General features: G+C 28.7%; 2 protein-coding genes across 2 annotated transcripts; both read left to right on the forward strand.

The window, feature by feature from the left end:
- The first annotated feature begins 5,923 nt into the window (after positions 1-5,923).
- Positions 5,924-9,697, forward strand: LOC123299587 (ubiquitin-conjugating enzyme E2 G1). The gene is made up of 5 exons (XM_044881840.1): positions 5,924-6,092; positions 6,497-6,599; positions 6,659-6,756; positions 6,829-7,007; positions 9,058-9,697. Exons 1-5 carry the CDS (start codon positions 6,047-6,049, stop codon positions 9,136-9,138), a joined length of 507 nt encoding a protein of 168 aa, XP_044737775.1. The 5' UTR covers positions 5,924-6,046; the 3' UTR covers positions 9,139-9,697.
- A 4,044-nt stretch (positions 9,698-13,741) lies between these two features.
- On the forward strand, positions 13,742-17,825 carry LOC123300057 (NSFL1 cofactor p47-like). Its single transcript, XM_044882528.1, has 5 exons — positions 13,742-13,972; positions 14,046-14,383; positions 14,846-15,094; positions 16,447-16,785; positions 17,611-17,825. The coding sequence occupies exons 1-5, from the start codon at positions 13,868-13,870 to the stop codon at positions 17,741-17,743; spliced, it is 1,164 nt and encodes a 387-aa protein (XP_044738463.1). The 5' UTR covers positions 13,742-13,867; the 3' UTR covers positions 17,744-17,825.
- Positions 17,826-18,068: the final 243 nt, after the last annotated feature.

The following is an 18,068-nucleotide window of genomic DNA, read 5'->3' on the forward strand; positions in this document are numbered from 1 at the left end:
TACGCATGTTTTTAACGAATTAAGTATATATTTTTGAATGTATAAATAAATTATTACGTTTTATAGGGTTGACCATTAAATACTTAAAACACTCTTTTAAGAGAATATAGAAGCTCTTCATTGAAATTGAAAGGTAGTTCCAAGCTTCTATTTCAAATGGAAACTGCAATTCGAAATTTTTTATTCGCAAAAATTAATACACAACGTATAATAATGACCTTTAATGAAGCCATCGGACTGTTTTCATTTAGTCTATTTGATATATCACGAACCAGACCTGTTAAATTTTAATGGGTGGAAATACAGAAAGTAAAGGAGAGCTTTACGAATCGCACTATCTTTGTACGTTATTCGAATTATGCTTATTACGTTTCAAATAATTTTAATTTGTCACCATGAAATGACACATAAAAACTAAAAAGAGTGTTTTATTTCGAATTTAAAAACTCATTATCAAATGTCACACCCTATGTATTCTAATTTGGGTATTATTAATTATTCAATTAAAATTAAAATCACTTTTCATAATATTTTTTATTAAAAAAAAATTGATGTCTTTAGTACGAAACGAAATATTTTTATACGATTTGTACATATCAAAATTATTATTGTAATTTTAAATATTTTGTACATAAATTTGTAAATTTTTTTGCAATTGTAAAATAGTAAAACAATTCTAAGACGAATAGTTTCTATCGGAAACAATCAAAGGATGAATTCCAAATGCGAATTCAGAATGGCGCAATTTCCACCTCTAAAATGTAAAAAAGCTAACTCTTTTAAGGTAATTAACAAATAGTTCGCAAGCTCTAGTCGCAAAAGACTGTCAAAATCGAAAAGTTAACCATGAAATGGAAAAACACATATTGTAAGCTCTAAAAAAATGTTCTATTTGCTGGCTTGAATCTTGTATTAAAAAACAAAGCTGGGCTACAGTTATACCATAATCAATAATTCGAGGCTGCATTGTTGCTATTTTTAACAGTCGCTGTTCGTGACAGCACCGATTTAGTCTTTTTACCAGACTAAGACTTCTTTGTTGCGGATTTCTTTCTGTTAAAATTTCTTAATCATAAGTTTTGAATATTAACTCACTAAGTAATACATATTTTGATTTCCAAAAAGGACATTTCAATTTCTTTTGCAGAAAATAAAGTGTGAAAAAAATGTCATTTTTATTTTTTTATTTATTCATTAAAATAGATATTGCTAAAAAAATTTTGATGGACAGGCTCATTAAGTTTAAGTCCCAAGATTTAAAAAAATACTGCCATACTGTAAACTAAAGAACAAACTTTATTTTAAAAATTTGCTCACATTAATAACACTTACAGGAAGTAATAACGCCCTGCTCATGCATTATGATATTAAAAACAATAATGGCAGAATATTACACACATGCGAGAATATCATATGTGATATAAGTTTTTATTTAATAGAAAAAAAATAGTTTGATGGCGAACAAAAAAACTTTTTTGAGCAATATAATTTGTAACAACTAACAATATCGTTATTGACTTTTGGTTTTAGGGGTGGTTTAGGTCATAGATATTATACGAAAAACCACAACAGATACAACGTGTCTCAGACCACCCGTATCACCAACTTTAAAAGGGAAAAATACAATAAAGTCAAATATTTTAGAAATCGGATGCGCTCTTTCAAATATTGATATTTTTAACTTCGTGTAAACTTCCGTAATAGGAGTTTTACATTTCAGAATTACATTTTTTAATGGTGCAAAATTTTGACCCAACACAAAACTTTCTTCAAAAACCGAATAGATTTGGCAAAAATTCAATATATGTATGTACTTCTTACCATACGTATCGCCCATTTTGTAATTGTAGAAGTGATTTTTTCAAAAAAGTAAAAACGTTTAAGTATAAATATACGGAAACCTGAATGACTCACTGTCAATTTATGAGAAAGGTTCGTTTCCATAATGCCACAAGTCACAAGTGCATTTGTTGAAAGTGAACTAGTGCTTTTTTAAAATTCGGTTTTATACTTGTGGGTGGTACACATTTAAAAAATAAGCTAGTGTAGCGCCACTTTCTCATAAATTGACAGTGAGTCATTCAGGCTTCCGTATAAATGAGAATAAGTCTTATCGATTGGTGATATTTTCAAGCTTACTCGATCTTCTATTTTCGAGTGATGAAAATATCACGATGCAGTTGAACTCGCCATATTTATAAGTACTTACATGTTTTTTTCTTTTTTGAAAAAACCACTTCTCCAGTTAAACTGGTTTTAATCTGTAACAAACATATTTAACTTCTGGTCTGACCATCCCATTTCTAAATGAAGCACAAGGTTGATTGAAACCATCATTCGACAGATCGCAATCGATTTAATAAAAATATGTTCTAGTTTTAGAATAGATACGGGTGTTCTAGTACACCTTGTATAAAGCCACACAAAAAAATATAAACAGTGTTATGTAACAAAGAAATCTCTATGGAGATAAACTTTTATTATACTAGTTTTTACTAAAGAAAAAAAAATTCTGAAAAAAAGTTTCAATACTCTATTTATTTCGTAAAGTCTATATACAGAGAGATATGAAGACCAATATTATATGCGCTAGAAACAGCTTTATTTTTATCGTAGCAAGTACTCTAGTGGTGGTGTTTTGTACTATTTACTACAGTGTACAAGATATAGAATTCGCTAACTGTCACAAAGAACGATTTATTTTCGAACATGAAGTATTTGATATTATATTTATTTTTTTTCGGATGAAAAATATTCCCAATAGGAAACACTGAAGCTATTAATTTCGAACATTTTTATAGCTTTTGGTTATAATTCTACTTACTACAAACCAACATCGAAAATATTACTGATACATATTAAGTTTCCGTAAAGTTTTCCGTAAACTTCCCCTAACTTTTTTGTTCTATACAACTTCGTTATTTTTTTATGTATCCTCACTTTTTTAAAGTTTTATTTTTCATACCTTCTTTTAAAATTTGTAATCAACTATTTGAAACAAAGAATGTAGTATAGAAAATAGAATAATTTACAGTTCGCTACTATTTTATTTATAGCTCGTAAAAATATTATTTAAATGAGCTGTAGACATTAATTAGTAGGATTCTTCATGGAGTCATGGTGAAAATAAATTGCATACCTAGCTTCTTGGGAACAAAATGCTTCATTCAAAAAGCCATGCGGTTTTTGTGTTGTCCTCGAAAAACTATTAAATTTTGGCGTTTTCCATATAAAAGCTTACCTACATGGGTACTTATAAGTACTTGCCGCAAAAACTACTATATCTCAGCCAATTTTGATGCTAGAAAAGTCAACTAAAAAATGAAAATATGCATATAATTTCATCAGCTACAACTTTGGTACAAAACTTTTCCTTAGTTTTTGCAGCATACTTTTTGATTTATTTGAAAAAAATTGATTTATCGATGTTAATTTTTCAAAGTTTTGCAACTTCATATAATTTTTAGACTTAAATAAATCTCAATTGTTTATGCTATAAAGAGCATACTGTGGTAACTTTTTGCACAAGCAAAAGTTGGTGATAAAAAAAAAAACTTAGCGAACAAAACACAGCCAAGGTATTTAGGTAATATTTTTGCTGAGATATTGACACGTTCCATTTCTTTGTACAGATTTTTCGCGGTTATCGACGTTACCCATTTTCGTTTTTAAATTCGAATAACTCGTAATATTTGAACTTATATTTAGACACCACCAAAAAATTCTAGAGCGTGCAAAATGAAAATTTCTTAATGGATCTTTTCTGAACCCTCCTCCCGTTTTAGAGAATGATTGAATGATTGAATCGATGATAAATTTCATTTGGGGTGGAAAAAGAGGACACTAAAGGTTATACCATCGTCTATTATCTTAATTTAAAAAATATCTTTAAGTGATACTCGAATTGGTTATGATGTCTGTAATAATGGGCTCGATTTAGTTTTAACGGCTCTTTTATACAACCGATAATTACTTGAATTTTCCATCCCGAAAATAATATTTGTCTAAATTTTTATCAAAATTTACTCATTCCACAATAAACTTCCAAAAAGTTTTGACTGTGAGGGGGGTGTGTAGTTCCAAAAAAGATTTCTTTTAATCACTAATAAGGGTGAAAATTTTCTAGGTGAATTTAAATGTTTCACCATTGTACATGTTAATAAAACAATACATTACATCCTATTAATTTATAAAAATTTAAAATAATTTTATATAAAAATGTATAAATAAGACGAATATTTAGGGCATTCTTTCGAAAATTATGAATAAATGACTGACGATAACAATTTTACATAAATACCCTTAAAAAAAACAGATGACTTAATAAAAGTCTGAATGAAAAATCACTTTAAATATTTTGTACATACAAAACAATACCTAAATATATATTTAGAAAATATACTTTATTTAATTATAAACTAAACATAATTGAAAATTTGTTTTTAACAAAAAAGGAATAATGTTAAATAATATACATGAAAAATAAAATTATAACTGAAATTATTACTGTTTAGACGGATGAAAAAATAAATAAACCTTTTACTGTACGTCAAATAGATTTAATAAAAATACGATTTCAAAATAAAAATGTGTAAATATTTCTATGATTTTACCTTTTTTGAATCTAGTCTTGCAAAAAATAAGAAAACATAAATGGAATTGTAAGTATGTAAAAGTGACATTGTGACAAATTGTAATTCAATGATAAATGAAATAATTATATATTATTAGAGCGGTTACTGAAAAGAGATCAAGAGAATTCAAATCGGATTATTTTAAATGAATCTTTTTATAATAACGCACTATTTTTAACCGACTTCAAACCAAAAAAAGGATGTTCTCAATTCGACTGTATTTTTTTTTTATGTTTATTACCTCAGAACTTTTGACTGGGTGAACCGATTTTGATGATTCTTTATCTATTTGAAAGCTGGTGCTTCCCGTGTGGTCCCATTTTATTTTGGTCCAATTCTGATAACGGCATCCATGAGAAAATCATAAAAGTCCTAAATTTGCATTCAGTATGCACGACAAGAGGACGAATAACTCAATATCACGCCAAACGATTTCGATGATTCTTTTTTAGTGACAAATTAGTGAATGTACTTCAGATTCACTAAAAATCACAAAATAAAAAATCTTTTAACAAGAAGAAAACCGACTTCAAAAGAAAAACTTTTCCAAAACAAATTATATGCACTAAAAAGTAAAAAAATAACGATAATATAATGTAGCTAAAATTATTGTTATTTTTGGAGTCGGTGTCAGCCAAGCTAATGTAGCAAATTGTTCTGTCAGAGTTGTTTCCTTGGCTGACACCGACTCCAAAAATAACAATAATTTTAACTGCATTATTTTATTGTTATTTTTTTACTTTTTAGTGCATATTAATTTGTTTTGGAAAATTTTTGCTTTTTGTTAAAAGATTTTTTATGTTTGTCACCCCGGAGGCGAATAGACATATGATATTCGCCACCGGGGTTCACATTTTGAAAGAATGAAAGGCAATCTTATTTCAAATGATTCATATTAAACTAATTTTCGAATTGGAATATGCAGCATTCGACTGCAGAGATCTTTGAAGTTAATAAACTATAATCTGTGAATGTTTTTAGAAAAAATTTTTTCGACTTCCCAGACATTTCTAGCTGTTGCATAGCAGCGATTTTATTTTTTTTGATAAATGTCTAAATTGAAAGTAACGATTGAATAGTGTATTCTGTCAAAAAATGTTTAACGGTGCGATTGATGTAAAAAACTTTCGTATGAATTAACGATTTTCGTATATTACAACGAAACAATATAAAAACTGTTAATAAATTTACAGTAAACTGTAAGTTTTCGCTAGTAAGCATGTTTTTACATTAAATACATAGATGTCTCTACGTAGAGTGAAATTAAATCGCACCCTAGCGGCAAACCTAGCGCCGGAAATAACATATGTTTCTAAATAGCACTGCTACATTTGCCAGTCGCCAAAGAACAGCCATCTTTTTTGTGTAAACTAATTTGTTTTGTGATCTCCAGCAAAATTTATTTGTAATTAATGTCCGAACCACAGTCAGCGCTATTATTAAGGAAGCAGTTAGCAGGTGAGTAAATTTTCGAAGGGAAATTTTATCTAAATTATTTCAAAAAGTTGTTTCAAAATGTGATGCCTCATCTTATAGTTATGTATTGACGACCTCGCCAGTAGAGTCGTTTTTTTCAATTACTTTGTCTGGTTACATTTACGCTATAAATAGAATATTTAACAAATATATGTATTATTTGATATTTTTGATATGTATTCATTATTTGCAATTAATAAATATAGTTTCCAAGCCAATAAAATTACCTAATATTTTCAGTTTGACAGTCTTTGATTTATTCAATCAAACCATTTTTTTGATCACTAAGGTCTTTATAACATGTGTAAACATATGACGCATTCATTCCAAAATATCCACAGATTCTTACATTCCTGTAAAAAAAAAATTATTTTAATTGTTTTTAGAGTTGAACAAAAATCCTGTCGAAGGATTTTCAGCAGGTTTAATCGATGATAATGATATTTACAAATGGGAAGTACTCATCATTGGGCCACCAGATACGCTTTAGTAAGTTTTATTTTATAATACACATTTAACATTTTTTATAAATTTTATTTTTATTTTAGCGAGGGCGGATTCTTTAAATGTCATCTTAATTTTCCAAAAGAATATCCTCTTAGACCACCTAGAATGAAATTTATAACAGAAATTTGGCATCCGAATAGTATGTATCAATTTAATAAATTAATTTTTAAATTTGGTTATTAATAAATGTGATGCAATAATATTTTTTTAGTTGATAAAAATGGAGATGTATGTATTTCAATTCTTCATGAACCGGGCGATGATAAATGGGGATATGAAAAAGCATCAGAAAGATGGTTACCGGTACATACAGTAGAAACAATTCTCATATCAGTAATATCAATGTTAGCAGATCCTAACGATGAATCACCAGCTAATGTCGATGCAGCAGTAAGTTTTGATTTTAATGCATTATACAAACCAAAATTCAAATAATCAGCGTATTTGCTGAAATAATAAGTATTTTACAGTAGGTTAGGTTAGAGTGACTGTCCTGGGGTGGGTCATACTTAGACCATAGGGTCCGTTGTGATACCGTAAATGGCTTGGCCCGTCCCCGGCCACTACTCCATGAACCATTTGGAGCTGTTCAAGAACAGCAGGAGGGCTTTGACGTCGACTGACTTTAGGTCGGAGAGTTCTTCAAAGAGCAAAGAGAGGCTGGCTCAAGTAAGTCCATCTCCTCATGACAAGAGTTGGGCAATGACAGAGAAGACGGGACATTGTCTCCCCCTCGTCACCACTGTGATACAGGATATCCTCCTTCAAGAGTAGCTTGCAGTTCGCAAATGGAACTCCCGGGTATTTATTGATGCTTGTGCCCGGCAGCATTGTGCCATTTCTGGCAAGCTCGTCGGCTTGACAATATCCTGGAATGTCCCGGTACCCATACCAGGTTTACATTCATTTGTTCTGCCAGCTTATTTAAGGACGTACGGCAGTCCTGTGCTACCTTTGATATTTTACACTAAAACCTCAATGAATTAAAAAAATTGAGTTGAATGTTTTTTAATTTTAAGGATTTGTTTTAAAAAAAATTTAAAGTTGACATAGCAATGTTTCGTAAGAAATTGATTTAATGCTGAAATTATTTCTTAGCTGTAAGTAATATATTTCCAACTTGCGTTAAAAATAATTTTAACTCTCGTGTGAATTAAACTTTAAAATTTTGACCAGTTTAAAAAAATGCTTGCAAAAATATACAAAGCCTTATTGTGGAAACTGAAACCATTAACGATTAGAAAATAACGTTACACAACCCCTAAAAAAAACTAACCTTATTACAAGGAAATAATTAAATTTACTGAACATAATTACACGAATCAGACATATTAAAATCGATGCCAATCAAGTTCTATTTTTTGGCGTTATAATTTCTATTCTTTGGTCGTATTTGTAAAGTAAATTTTTGTTAAAATTATGGTTTTTTCTAGCAAGTACCTCTTAATTTTTTTTATTCACCATTGATTTATATTTCGAAGAAATACCATTCAAAAATTAATTTTTAATGCAATATAATAATATTTTGTTTATTCATCAAAACTAATTAAATTATTTTGCAATTTTGTTTATCAATGATATTGCATAATTTTTACACATTTTTTATTAATAATTCTTAACAAATAATTTTGCAGTTATTTTCTTTATATACGTTCAATTTGAAATTGAATTTTTTCCATAGAAAAATATAAAATTACAATCATATTTGTAAAAAATTTCTAAAATATTTTATAAAACCCCTTTAGTTCGTATTTTAAAAAAATATTAACCAACAAAGTTATAATGTCACCTTCGATTTTGTTCTTAGCTTCCTTGATCAATAAAAGTAAGGACTAATAATTTTGGCGATAAAGTACCACAAGTTGTTTAAGCATTTTTAAAGCTACTGAATTTTGAGTTACTCGAAGGGAATTTTTTGTGGAGGCGAACATGCCTTTTATCATTTGGAAATTTTGTCTAAAATTGGAAACGGAATTAAAATAAAATTTTTAATGCAATGTAATTTAATAGTTATAAGTAACCTCGATCGACAGTGCTGTTGTAAATTTCCAACTTTAAGGTTTCAGGCCGCATAATTTATAATTAATTCTTATCGGCTCTAGACACATAACTCCGATTTAAAGGGCTAATCTACCGCCTTGTAAGAACAATGAATTAATGCTTATATTTTGATTGAAATAATTTTAACAATTTATAGTGTTAGTATTTTGTAGCAACCCTGCTGCTCGTAGGTACTTTTTGTATTTTTTATTACTGAAAATTATATTATTAATACGAGACTAATGACCATAGATTTTTTTTCGTAATAAAGGAAAACTTCGATAATCTCTATTAAAGCCAAATTTTTAGTAAATACTTCGTTATTCGAAAAATTTATTTATTATGAAAATGGATGAGGTTTCTATTTAATATTCTAATTTTGATTTTATTTCGATTACAGAAAGAATGGAGGGAGGCGTATACTGAATTTAAACGTAAAGTAGCTCGATGTGTTAGAAAAAGCCAAGAAGAGTGTATGTAGGAACTATACTAAACTAAATAACGGCATAATAAAAAAACACAATAATTAACTTTATAAATATAATAAATCCGAAAAAAAAATTTCAAAACCATGTGTTACAATTTAATTATAAATTTTATATAAAAATGCGTGTGAAATAAATTGAAGCAGGAGTAACCAACTACTACAAGGTCTCAACAACTTCGATCAATGAATGAAATCGTGTGTGATTTTTAAATAATTTTATCGTCGCGACTACTAATGAACTCTGCAATAAATACGCCACCGCATAACCGCATCATCAGTTATCAACAGCGTGCAACGTTGGCTGACTTGTTCTGTGACAGTTTTTTTTGGATTTTTAATAATCTCATTTTTTTGGGTCACACCAATTTTAGTTTTATTAATTATTATAATTAGTTTACAAACAATTTTCTTTGGGTGTATTTTACAACAACACATCTAGAAAATCATGTAAGATTTACAATCATAAGATTTTTCAATTGTAAAGAGATTTAACACATTTTTTATACAGTGCTATTATTATCCAAGATGTACATAATATAAATATAGCCACACAGGAAGTTTTTTTTTTTATTTCATTCCGAAACTAAATCGAAAAAGCTAAAGGTTTAAGTCTATCCATGAAAAAGTGCAATGATTAAAATGTTAAGAATTTAAATAAAAAATCTCCCATTTAATAACTATCAGTATTTGAAATGTACACAGGCACGTAGTGGATATCGGACGATTTAAGCATGATTATTGATTGTAAAAATGAAGTATGCAATTTTGAATTTAAGTGTACCTCTTTAGTAAAGGCCGTAGGACTTGAAATAGTTCTGATTTTGTTACTGAAACATTTAATGATTTTATCATTACGTATAATGATTTTTTTGTATACGAAAAACTATTTTCATGTTTTTCGAACATTCTTCTTTCGAACTCCTGAATCCGCGCCTTTGTGTACATGGAATTGTTAATAAGGTTAATTCAATGTTAATTCAATACAATATTTATGCTGTTAAACAGGTGAGATTTTTTTGAAATTCTATTTATTTGGAAAATAAAAAATTATCGATATTATATTTTACTCAAAAAGTGACGATAATTTGATATTTTATCAAATCATTTCGAGGTTAGATTAACATATTTAAATAATAAAATAAATATAGCCAAAAGTTGAAATCGACGTTCATCATTTTTAAAAATCTTTTGGCTTCGTCTAAGTTAACATAGAATCGTTATTAGTCGTGGCTGTGGAATAAATTTTAACTAATAATCATCGTTTGTATAAAATAATTTTTTACAAAATTATTTAAATTATCGAATGTTGTTGATTGTCAGTTTTGAAGTTAGCGGTTGGGTTTGTTCTAATATTGTAATAATTATAATTTCGAGTACTATCTCTATGAATAGATAAATTTTTAATAGATAATGTGTACTTCGTTTAGATGTGAGAATGAATTTGAACTATCCTAAGGTGTATAGAAATACTTCTTTGATACTCATAGTTAAACATTCAAGTTTGTGCTAAAAAATAAAATAGATTGTGTGCCTGTATTCATATTATTCAATGGTACATGGGGAAGATTTAAAAATCAGTTTATAATTCATGCTTAAAGTGGTGTAAAATGCATGTTATGGTTTGAATCCTTAACTATTGTATATAATAATTTTAATTTAGGGAATTTTTGATATTGAATCCTTTAGAAGTAAGGAATGTGGCATTAGGAAAGTTCATAGTTAAAAAAAATTTATAACTGGACAGTTTATTTTTAGCTCTAAGGATCCAGACCATACTTAAACCAGATAAAAAGTTGACTGTCAATTTAAAGTAATTTTGGTTCGTTGTTCGATTGTTTCATTAAATTATTATTGTCCATATTTTCTTAATTAAAGACAAGAAATACTTTTTTTTTAATTGAAAATTATAAGGAATTCAAAACATAACGTTAATATTACGCCATTTGTATGTTAAGGATACTAATTTAGTAAATTTCTGGTTCAATTTCTTGGCTGGAATAAAAAATTAGCATTTTGCTCAACATTTTAAATATCAAATGTATGGTGACTTTTGAATCAATCCTAATATGTATTTAAATAGTATGAAATTTTCTCTTTGAATGTGTACAATACTGCTTCAAACTATACAATGTAACACTTTAAATAACTTGTTTTAATGCATATTTAGCTACCAATTTCCAAAACAAATAAAAAAAAATGCGCAAATGCTGGTAGCCTTTAAGCGAAAAAAAAAGAAAACATCCAAAGTACCAATAATATGAAGTTTCATTTACGTTTTTATTCGATTCAAGATTGGTCAGGGATTATCATCATGTTAAATTATGAAAATAAATTGATTTATATTAGGCGCTATTTAAATATTGTCAAGTCGATATTGGTTAAATTACCTCAGCTCCTTACCGTACGTGTCTCGGTGTATGGGCATTCATACTGTCATTATCTTTGACCAATCTTCATTTATCATGTTTTAGCTACTTAAGTGATTAATTTTATTATTATCTTGTGGTAATTTTATATCACAAACCAGACCTACCAAATTATAGCCTTGTCCTAAATATGACAGTAGTTTATAATCGATAAGACACGTGTATGTATTATTACTCTAGAGTGGGAAAGTGTTGGTCGACAAATGGTAGCTTTGTGAATTATGCTCTCTTCATTTGAAGAAGTTCAATCGTTTTCATATCATTGATGATATTATGTTAAGAACGGTCATAATACCTTAAAAGTTTCCACGGAGAGATTGAAATTTAAAAAAATTGGCTCGAAACCTGGATAAATCTTTCTCTTTAGAGTTAAGAAGTTCCTGATACAACTTTTCAAGGATAATTCGCAAAGCCACCATTTGCCAATCTTTATTTAGGGTAAATATGTAAGCAAATATAAGAATCTGGATTATTGCAAGTCCCGAGTGCAACTGTAATTTGGTAGACCTGGATGTTGGTATATTCACGTTAAACAACATTTAAAAAAATGAGACATCCATTTAACTTTTTTCTTTCTCCGTTTATTTTTATTTTTTTGTTGTATTTTCTTTCTTTTTTTATCAGTTGTATCATATTACGCATTAATACCATTATTTATTAGTAACAAAAATGCAATATACTTGAATTTTTTTACAAGTATATAATAATGAAATAAACAAATTTTTACAATTATCACGATTTGAACCTTATTTTTCTTTCTTTATTCTTATCACTTTAGATTTAGGCAATGATATTAAGTAACTATCTTCGCCTAGTGGAAAAAGAAGATAATAGATAGCTTTGAATAAGCTATTACATATTTTCAAAAGAGCCATTACACTGCAGTAATTTAACTGTCTACAGAATATAAATTGTTTTTAGTGCAGTATGAGTGTAATAAATAATTTAAATGAACCAATAAAAAATTAACAAGTGAACATAACACTTGAGTTAATTGTTTAAATATCTTAAATATGCTTGGGTTGCAATGTAGGATACAACTACCGTATTAATTTGGCATTGGATACGGCCTTCGCTGATGGGACTGTTTAGCGGCTTGTCGAGACGTTGATAATGGTTCAGCATTTATTATTGATTGATCGCTTAGCGCTTTATATCAGCTAAACACGGACATCGTGGCAGCGATTTTGTAACAGGATCCGTTTTTGTTTATTACTTAAGAAATGAAGAAGTTATTTGAAAAATTATGGGGGATTATACCAAGAAAACTCGAGAATTAAAAAAAATTTGATTGGTTTGAAGATTAAAGTTGGCACATAAAATGCAATAAATGTAAAAACTTCGACCTCCTTAAGTTAGTTAAATCGACCAGTTTAAAATTATTCTTGATATCAATTGACTTGTAAGAGTGTAAAAGCTCTAGTGTTACAGCTCTAACATCTTGATATTCCCGGTAAGATGTAAATTTTAGACCATTATTTTGCGATGCGCGCATAGTTAATGCGCGTTCAACAAACTGAATTCTAAAATTTTGGAAGTAAACGATTCATGGTAGTAATTTAATACATGAGTTTAACTTTAATCTTTAGTCTAAAAATAGCAAAAGGTCATGGCTTTTATGAAGATTTATGTGGATTATCCTAATAATATAAGAATAGTTCAAGCTACTACGGCCGTAGTGGACCAGACAAAATGTTCTATTAGTTACAGTGTGGAAGAACTCCTTTCGAATTTGTTTTGGTAAATTTTGTGTGTGATCCGTAAATAATTCATTGTGGATTATTCTATTAAATCATCGTAGTACATAAACAATCTTAATAAAGAATATTCATGAAATTTAAATTTGGTTCAAATATTTTTCTTCCGTAACTTTAATGACTGGACATTTCAACTAAACCATTATTTTAATAATTAGTATCTTTTTAATTACTTAAAATTATTTAATAAAAGTACAAATTCAGTGAGGGCATTTAAAAATTTGTTTTTATTGAGTGAATCAAATAGAACTATATAATTAATGTAAAAAGTTTTAATGTTTGTATCGTAAATCGTCATAAAAATTATTTTTAATAATAATTCAAATCAGAGACAGTTAATTTAATATCGATTCATGTGCCACCTATGGATAGAAGTAAGTACATTAAAATACTCAGTCGATACGTTGACTATTCACATCAGAGAATGACTTGACAGCTAAATAATTTTGGCTTGTTCGACGTTATCATTACTGTATTAATAAACAAGTCGATACCTGATAATATTTTTTCAACGGCGTGGTTTTTAGTTCATAAAAGAAAATGGCAGATAATCATGATTCGATGCTTGGACAATTTACTGCAATTACTGGTGTAGATGCTGAACGAGCTAAATTTTATCTAGAATCGTCGGCATGGCAAGTAGACGTAAGTTTTTTTTCGTTATACATTCTCTTTGTGAGTAATTTCTTTTGTTCTACAAAATTTTCATTGTGTTTAGGTCGCTTTAGCAAGTTTTTATGAAAACGATAATGAAGAACAACATAATGCTGAAAACGATGACATAGTAGAATCATCTGATGTAGCACCAACATCTGAAAGCTCATCCGTTCCGGTTACCAAATCGACAGGTAGTACACCTCAAACAGAGAAACCAAAACCACGTAAAACACCTAATTCACGATTTGTTACTGTTCAATCATTAAATGCTGCTAATAGCTCTGATGAAGAAGAGGGACAAGCTTTTTATGCGGGAGGTTCCGAACATAGTGGACAGCAAGTATTAGGACCTGGTAAAAAGAGGGATATCGTTGATGAAATGTTTAAGTCTGTACAAGAGTAAGTTATTTTTGATTTTGTACAATTATTCCAATATTCTTTATAGAAATATTATTTTACTTTACAATTTGTTTCGTATATTTTGCGAAAAACTGATAGCGGATACTTGAAATCTGACTCGATAGCGGTTTCTTTGTCGATGTATTCTTATTCTGAAAATGCAAACCTTTAATGTATTTGGAGTAGCTATATTCTTATGGGTCTTTGGTTTTAGTTTTAATGTGATAAAAAGAATATGCGATCACTTTTGAATATGAGCAATTCTTTGTATGTTTCAACGAATGTAACTTTAAATCAATTTGAGGGGTTTGAAGGACAAAAATTTTCCTCATTCTTTCCTCCATTTATGGGGTCCCACAATCTTAGTATTTATTCGAGTCATTTAGTCTGGTCTAGTCTATAAAGAAGTCGTGTTGCATTAACAAAAATTTTCTAAAAATATTTTTGAAATGTTCCTTTCAGACATGGAGCCGAAGTAGTCGAAACTTATGATAATAAGAAAGGCAGTAAAATATTCAGTGGTACTGGTTATAAATTAGGTCAATCATCAAATGATACTGAAGTAATAACACCATCAACATCATCTTCACAAATGACACCTTCTGATGTTGTGCTTAAACTTTGGCGTGAAGGTTTCAGTTTAAATGATGGTCCTTTACGTGCTTATCAAGATCCCGAAAACAGAGATTTTCTTGATAGTGTTCGAAGAGGGTAAATATTAAAAATAAATTTATTCATTATTATTACCCTAAACTACAATCAATTTTTTCCAACAAAACACATATAAATAACTAAAAGAAGTTAAGTTTTGCCTCGAAAAATGTTTCTAATAAAAATAGTTGGGCTTAAAGATAGAGGTCTTACTTATGTTGATTTTTAATTTAGGTTTGTCATTTTGGGAGATTATATTATTTATAGGTTCATAACCGACAAGAGATAGAACACATTACATTAGAAAGTTTTTGCTTGTAATATTGCTAAGATTTTTTGTGACAGAAACTTAATGCAAAAATGTATGTGAAAGTAACTAATTTTTTGTATTCAATTTCTGATAAGTGTATGAGGTAAAGGAAAACTTGAAATTGCAAAGTTCTTTTAAAAATAACAAATTTGGTTGAAAACATTTTTGGAAAATCGACTAGAACCACGTCAACCCGCGCTTACTCGACCCAGACCAACCAAACATAATGCAATTAGTTGACTTTCTTTAATAGATGTTGAGTTAGTCCTAGTTAGAGTGGTTTTTTGTAATCAGTTTACAATCTGACGGAACTTACAATATTACGTTGATATATACAAATACTTTTTTAATAATTTTCATAATTCGTAAAAACACGAAAATATTTGCATACACAATTTTTATATATAAAATTCGCTAAAATAGTAATTCCACGATTTCAAAAACTCAAATTTCGTTATCTACTAAGAATGAAAAATAATATTATTAGTAGGAGCCAATTGCCATCAGGTTTGTACGATCATTTGTTAAACGGTCCTTCTTTACTTTCTAATTTAAAGTGTTAATGAACCCAAAGTTTTTTAATTAACAGTTTTTGAGATATTTTGGGTCAAAGTTGAAACGTCGGTAAAAATACACGTCTACGGGACCGTACATTTGGTACAATATTTGCATGAGAAGAAAATATATTGGAAGCAGACTTTTATGTTAGATTAATAGATAAATCAAACATCCCCACACAATCGGATGAATTAAAAAATTTCCTTTCCTCATTTTTATACATAAGATTCTATTCATAAAAATGACGGCTGAAAGTTGTTTACTTTCCAATTCAATTGAGAGGGCTTCATAGGTTAGTTCAATAATTTAAACTTTTTATCCATTGACTCTGTTGGTTAGCATGTCAAGAAAGACTTTATTAAATTTTTAGGCAATTTAACCGAAAGACCTTTTGTAGTTAACTTATGTGAACTCCTCCTTGGTTCAAAAAATTTCTTTTAGCTTTTTTACTTAATTGATTTTTCAATTCAAGATCATTCAAAATTAATTTAAGGTAAACTTGTTTCAAGCCAAAATACTCATAAAAGTTATTATATAATTACAGTGAAATTCCACATGAATTGATACGAGAAGCGCGTGGTTCCGAAGTACATTTAAATATGGAAGATCATCGTCATGAAGAATTTACTCAAGTCAAACAAAAATTAAAACCATTCTCAGGTACGGGTCACACTTTAGGCAGTCCGGCACCAGCAACTGTCGGTTCACCCAGCAAAGAAGAAGGTGATCGAACAGTAAATGAAGAAGTAGCCAAAGAACAGGTTAAAATTGATCAGACTCAACCAACAACCAATATCCAAATTCGATTAGCTGATGGATCAAGATTAATAGGACAATTTAATCATGTACATACTGTGAATGATGTACGGCGGTATATAGTTTTGTATCCTTTTTATCTGATTGCAAAGAAAAGCGTATGTTTTTGGTCGGTATGTGTAAATATTTTAAATTATAACCTGGAAATGAAAATTCCTTGAGCTCCATTCAATGAGAAATATTTCATTGAGTAGGACTTGGAGGGAACAAGAATCATTTAGTGTCTAGGTAACCTCCATGGGGAATAGACTATTTTGGATTAAGTTAGGTATCTATAGAGGTAATTATTTTGTTATTAGAATCAAATTTTAATGTCGATTTTCGTATTTAATGAATTCAAATATCTCAGAAAACTGTTTTAATAGTAAAACAAAAGTAGAAACTCTTTTCGAAATCGTCAATTTGTCTTAACAGTTTAAATCATCGAAATAGTTGAGGATTATAAGATCAGCTAATTTTGACCAAAAAATCTGATTGAAATTGACACTCGGTTTGGGATTTCTAAGATATAGTTTCTGTACTCTCTTCAGAATTTTGAATACAGGTACCCATACCCATATACAAAAATATTTTTCACCAAATAGGGACATAAAATTTTTGTTTGAAACATAACAAGTTTGGAGTTTATTCATAATTGAATTCGATGAGGATTATTTTTTAAGAGGAGCTGGATTGATGGGAAAGGGTTGTAAACGAATAATGTTAGTACTTAATTTATAGACTTACAAGTAATTTAAATAAAAAGTCAAAAACAAATTTAGCAGTATTAAAGTAAAGTAAAATATTTACGAGTATTATGTATTTTCTGAAGTTTTATATCCAAAATGAATAATTTGACTCTTTGAATCGAAAATAATTTACATAATTTTCCTTAATGTTTATTAATATACAGATCACGGCCACAATATCAAAATCAAGAATTTGCATTGTTAACTACGTTTCCAAATCGTGAATTAAGTGATGGTACTCAAACATTGGATCAAGCAGGTATTTTAAATGCGGCGGTTATGCAACGTTTAAAATAGTAAAACATATAACCGACGAGGTGTCTTTATCATAGGATCCTTTTAGCGTACCGAAAAAATAATAATTCTTCATTTTCATAACATGGTAATTTTTCATAAAATAAAAATTATTAATTTAATTTTTTTTCTATTGTACTATTTTTTTATTGTTTGCATTAAAAAATATATGTAAGCAATGTATTTATTTTACAAGAATATGATCAATTTATTGATTATAAGAATTTATAATAAAAACTTGTTTATAAAGTTGTGATACAAATAAAAATGTCGATAATAATTATATTGATTTTAAAAAGATACTTAAGATAATTATTTGTGTTTATCC

This window comes from Chrysoperla carnea, chromosome 5 (genome assembly GCF_905475395.1).
Source record: "Chrysoperla carnea chromosome 5, inChrCarn1.1, whole genome shotgun sequence".
In the NCBI taxonomy this organism is placed as follows: domain Eukaryota; kingdom Metazoa; phylum Arthropoda; class Insecta; order Neuroptera; family Chrysopidae; genus Chrysoperla; species Chrysoperla carnea.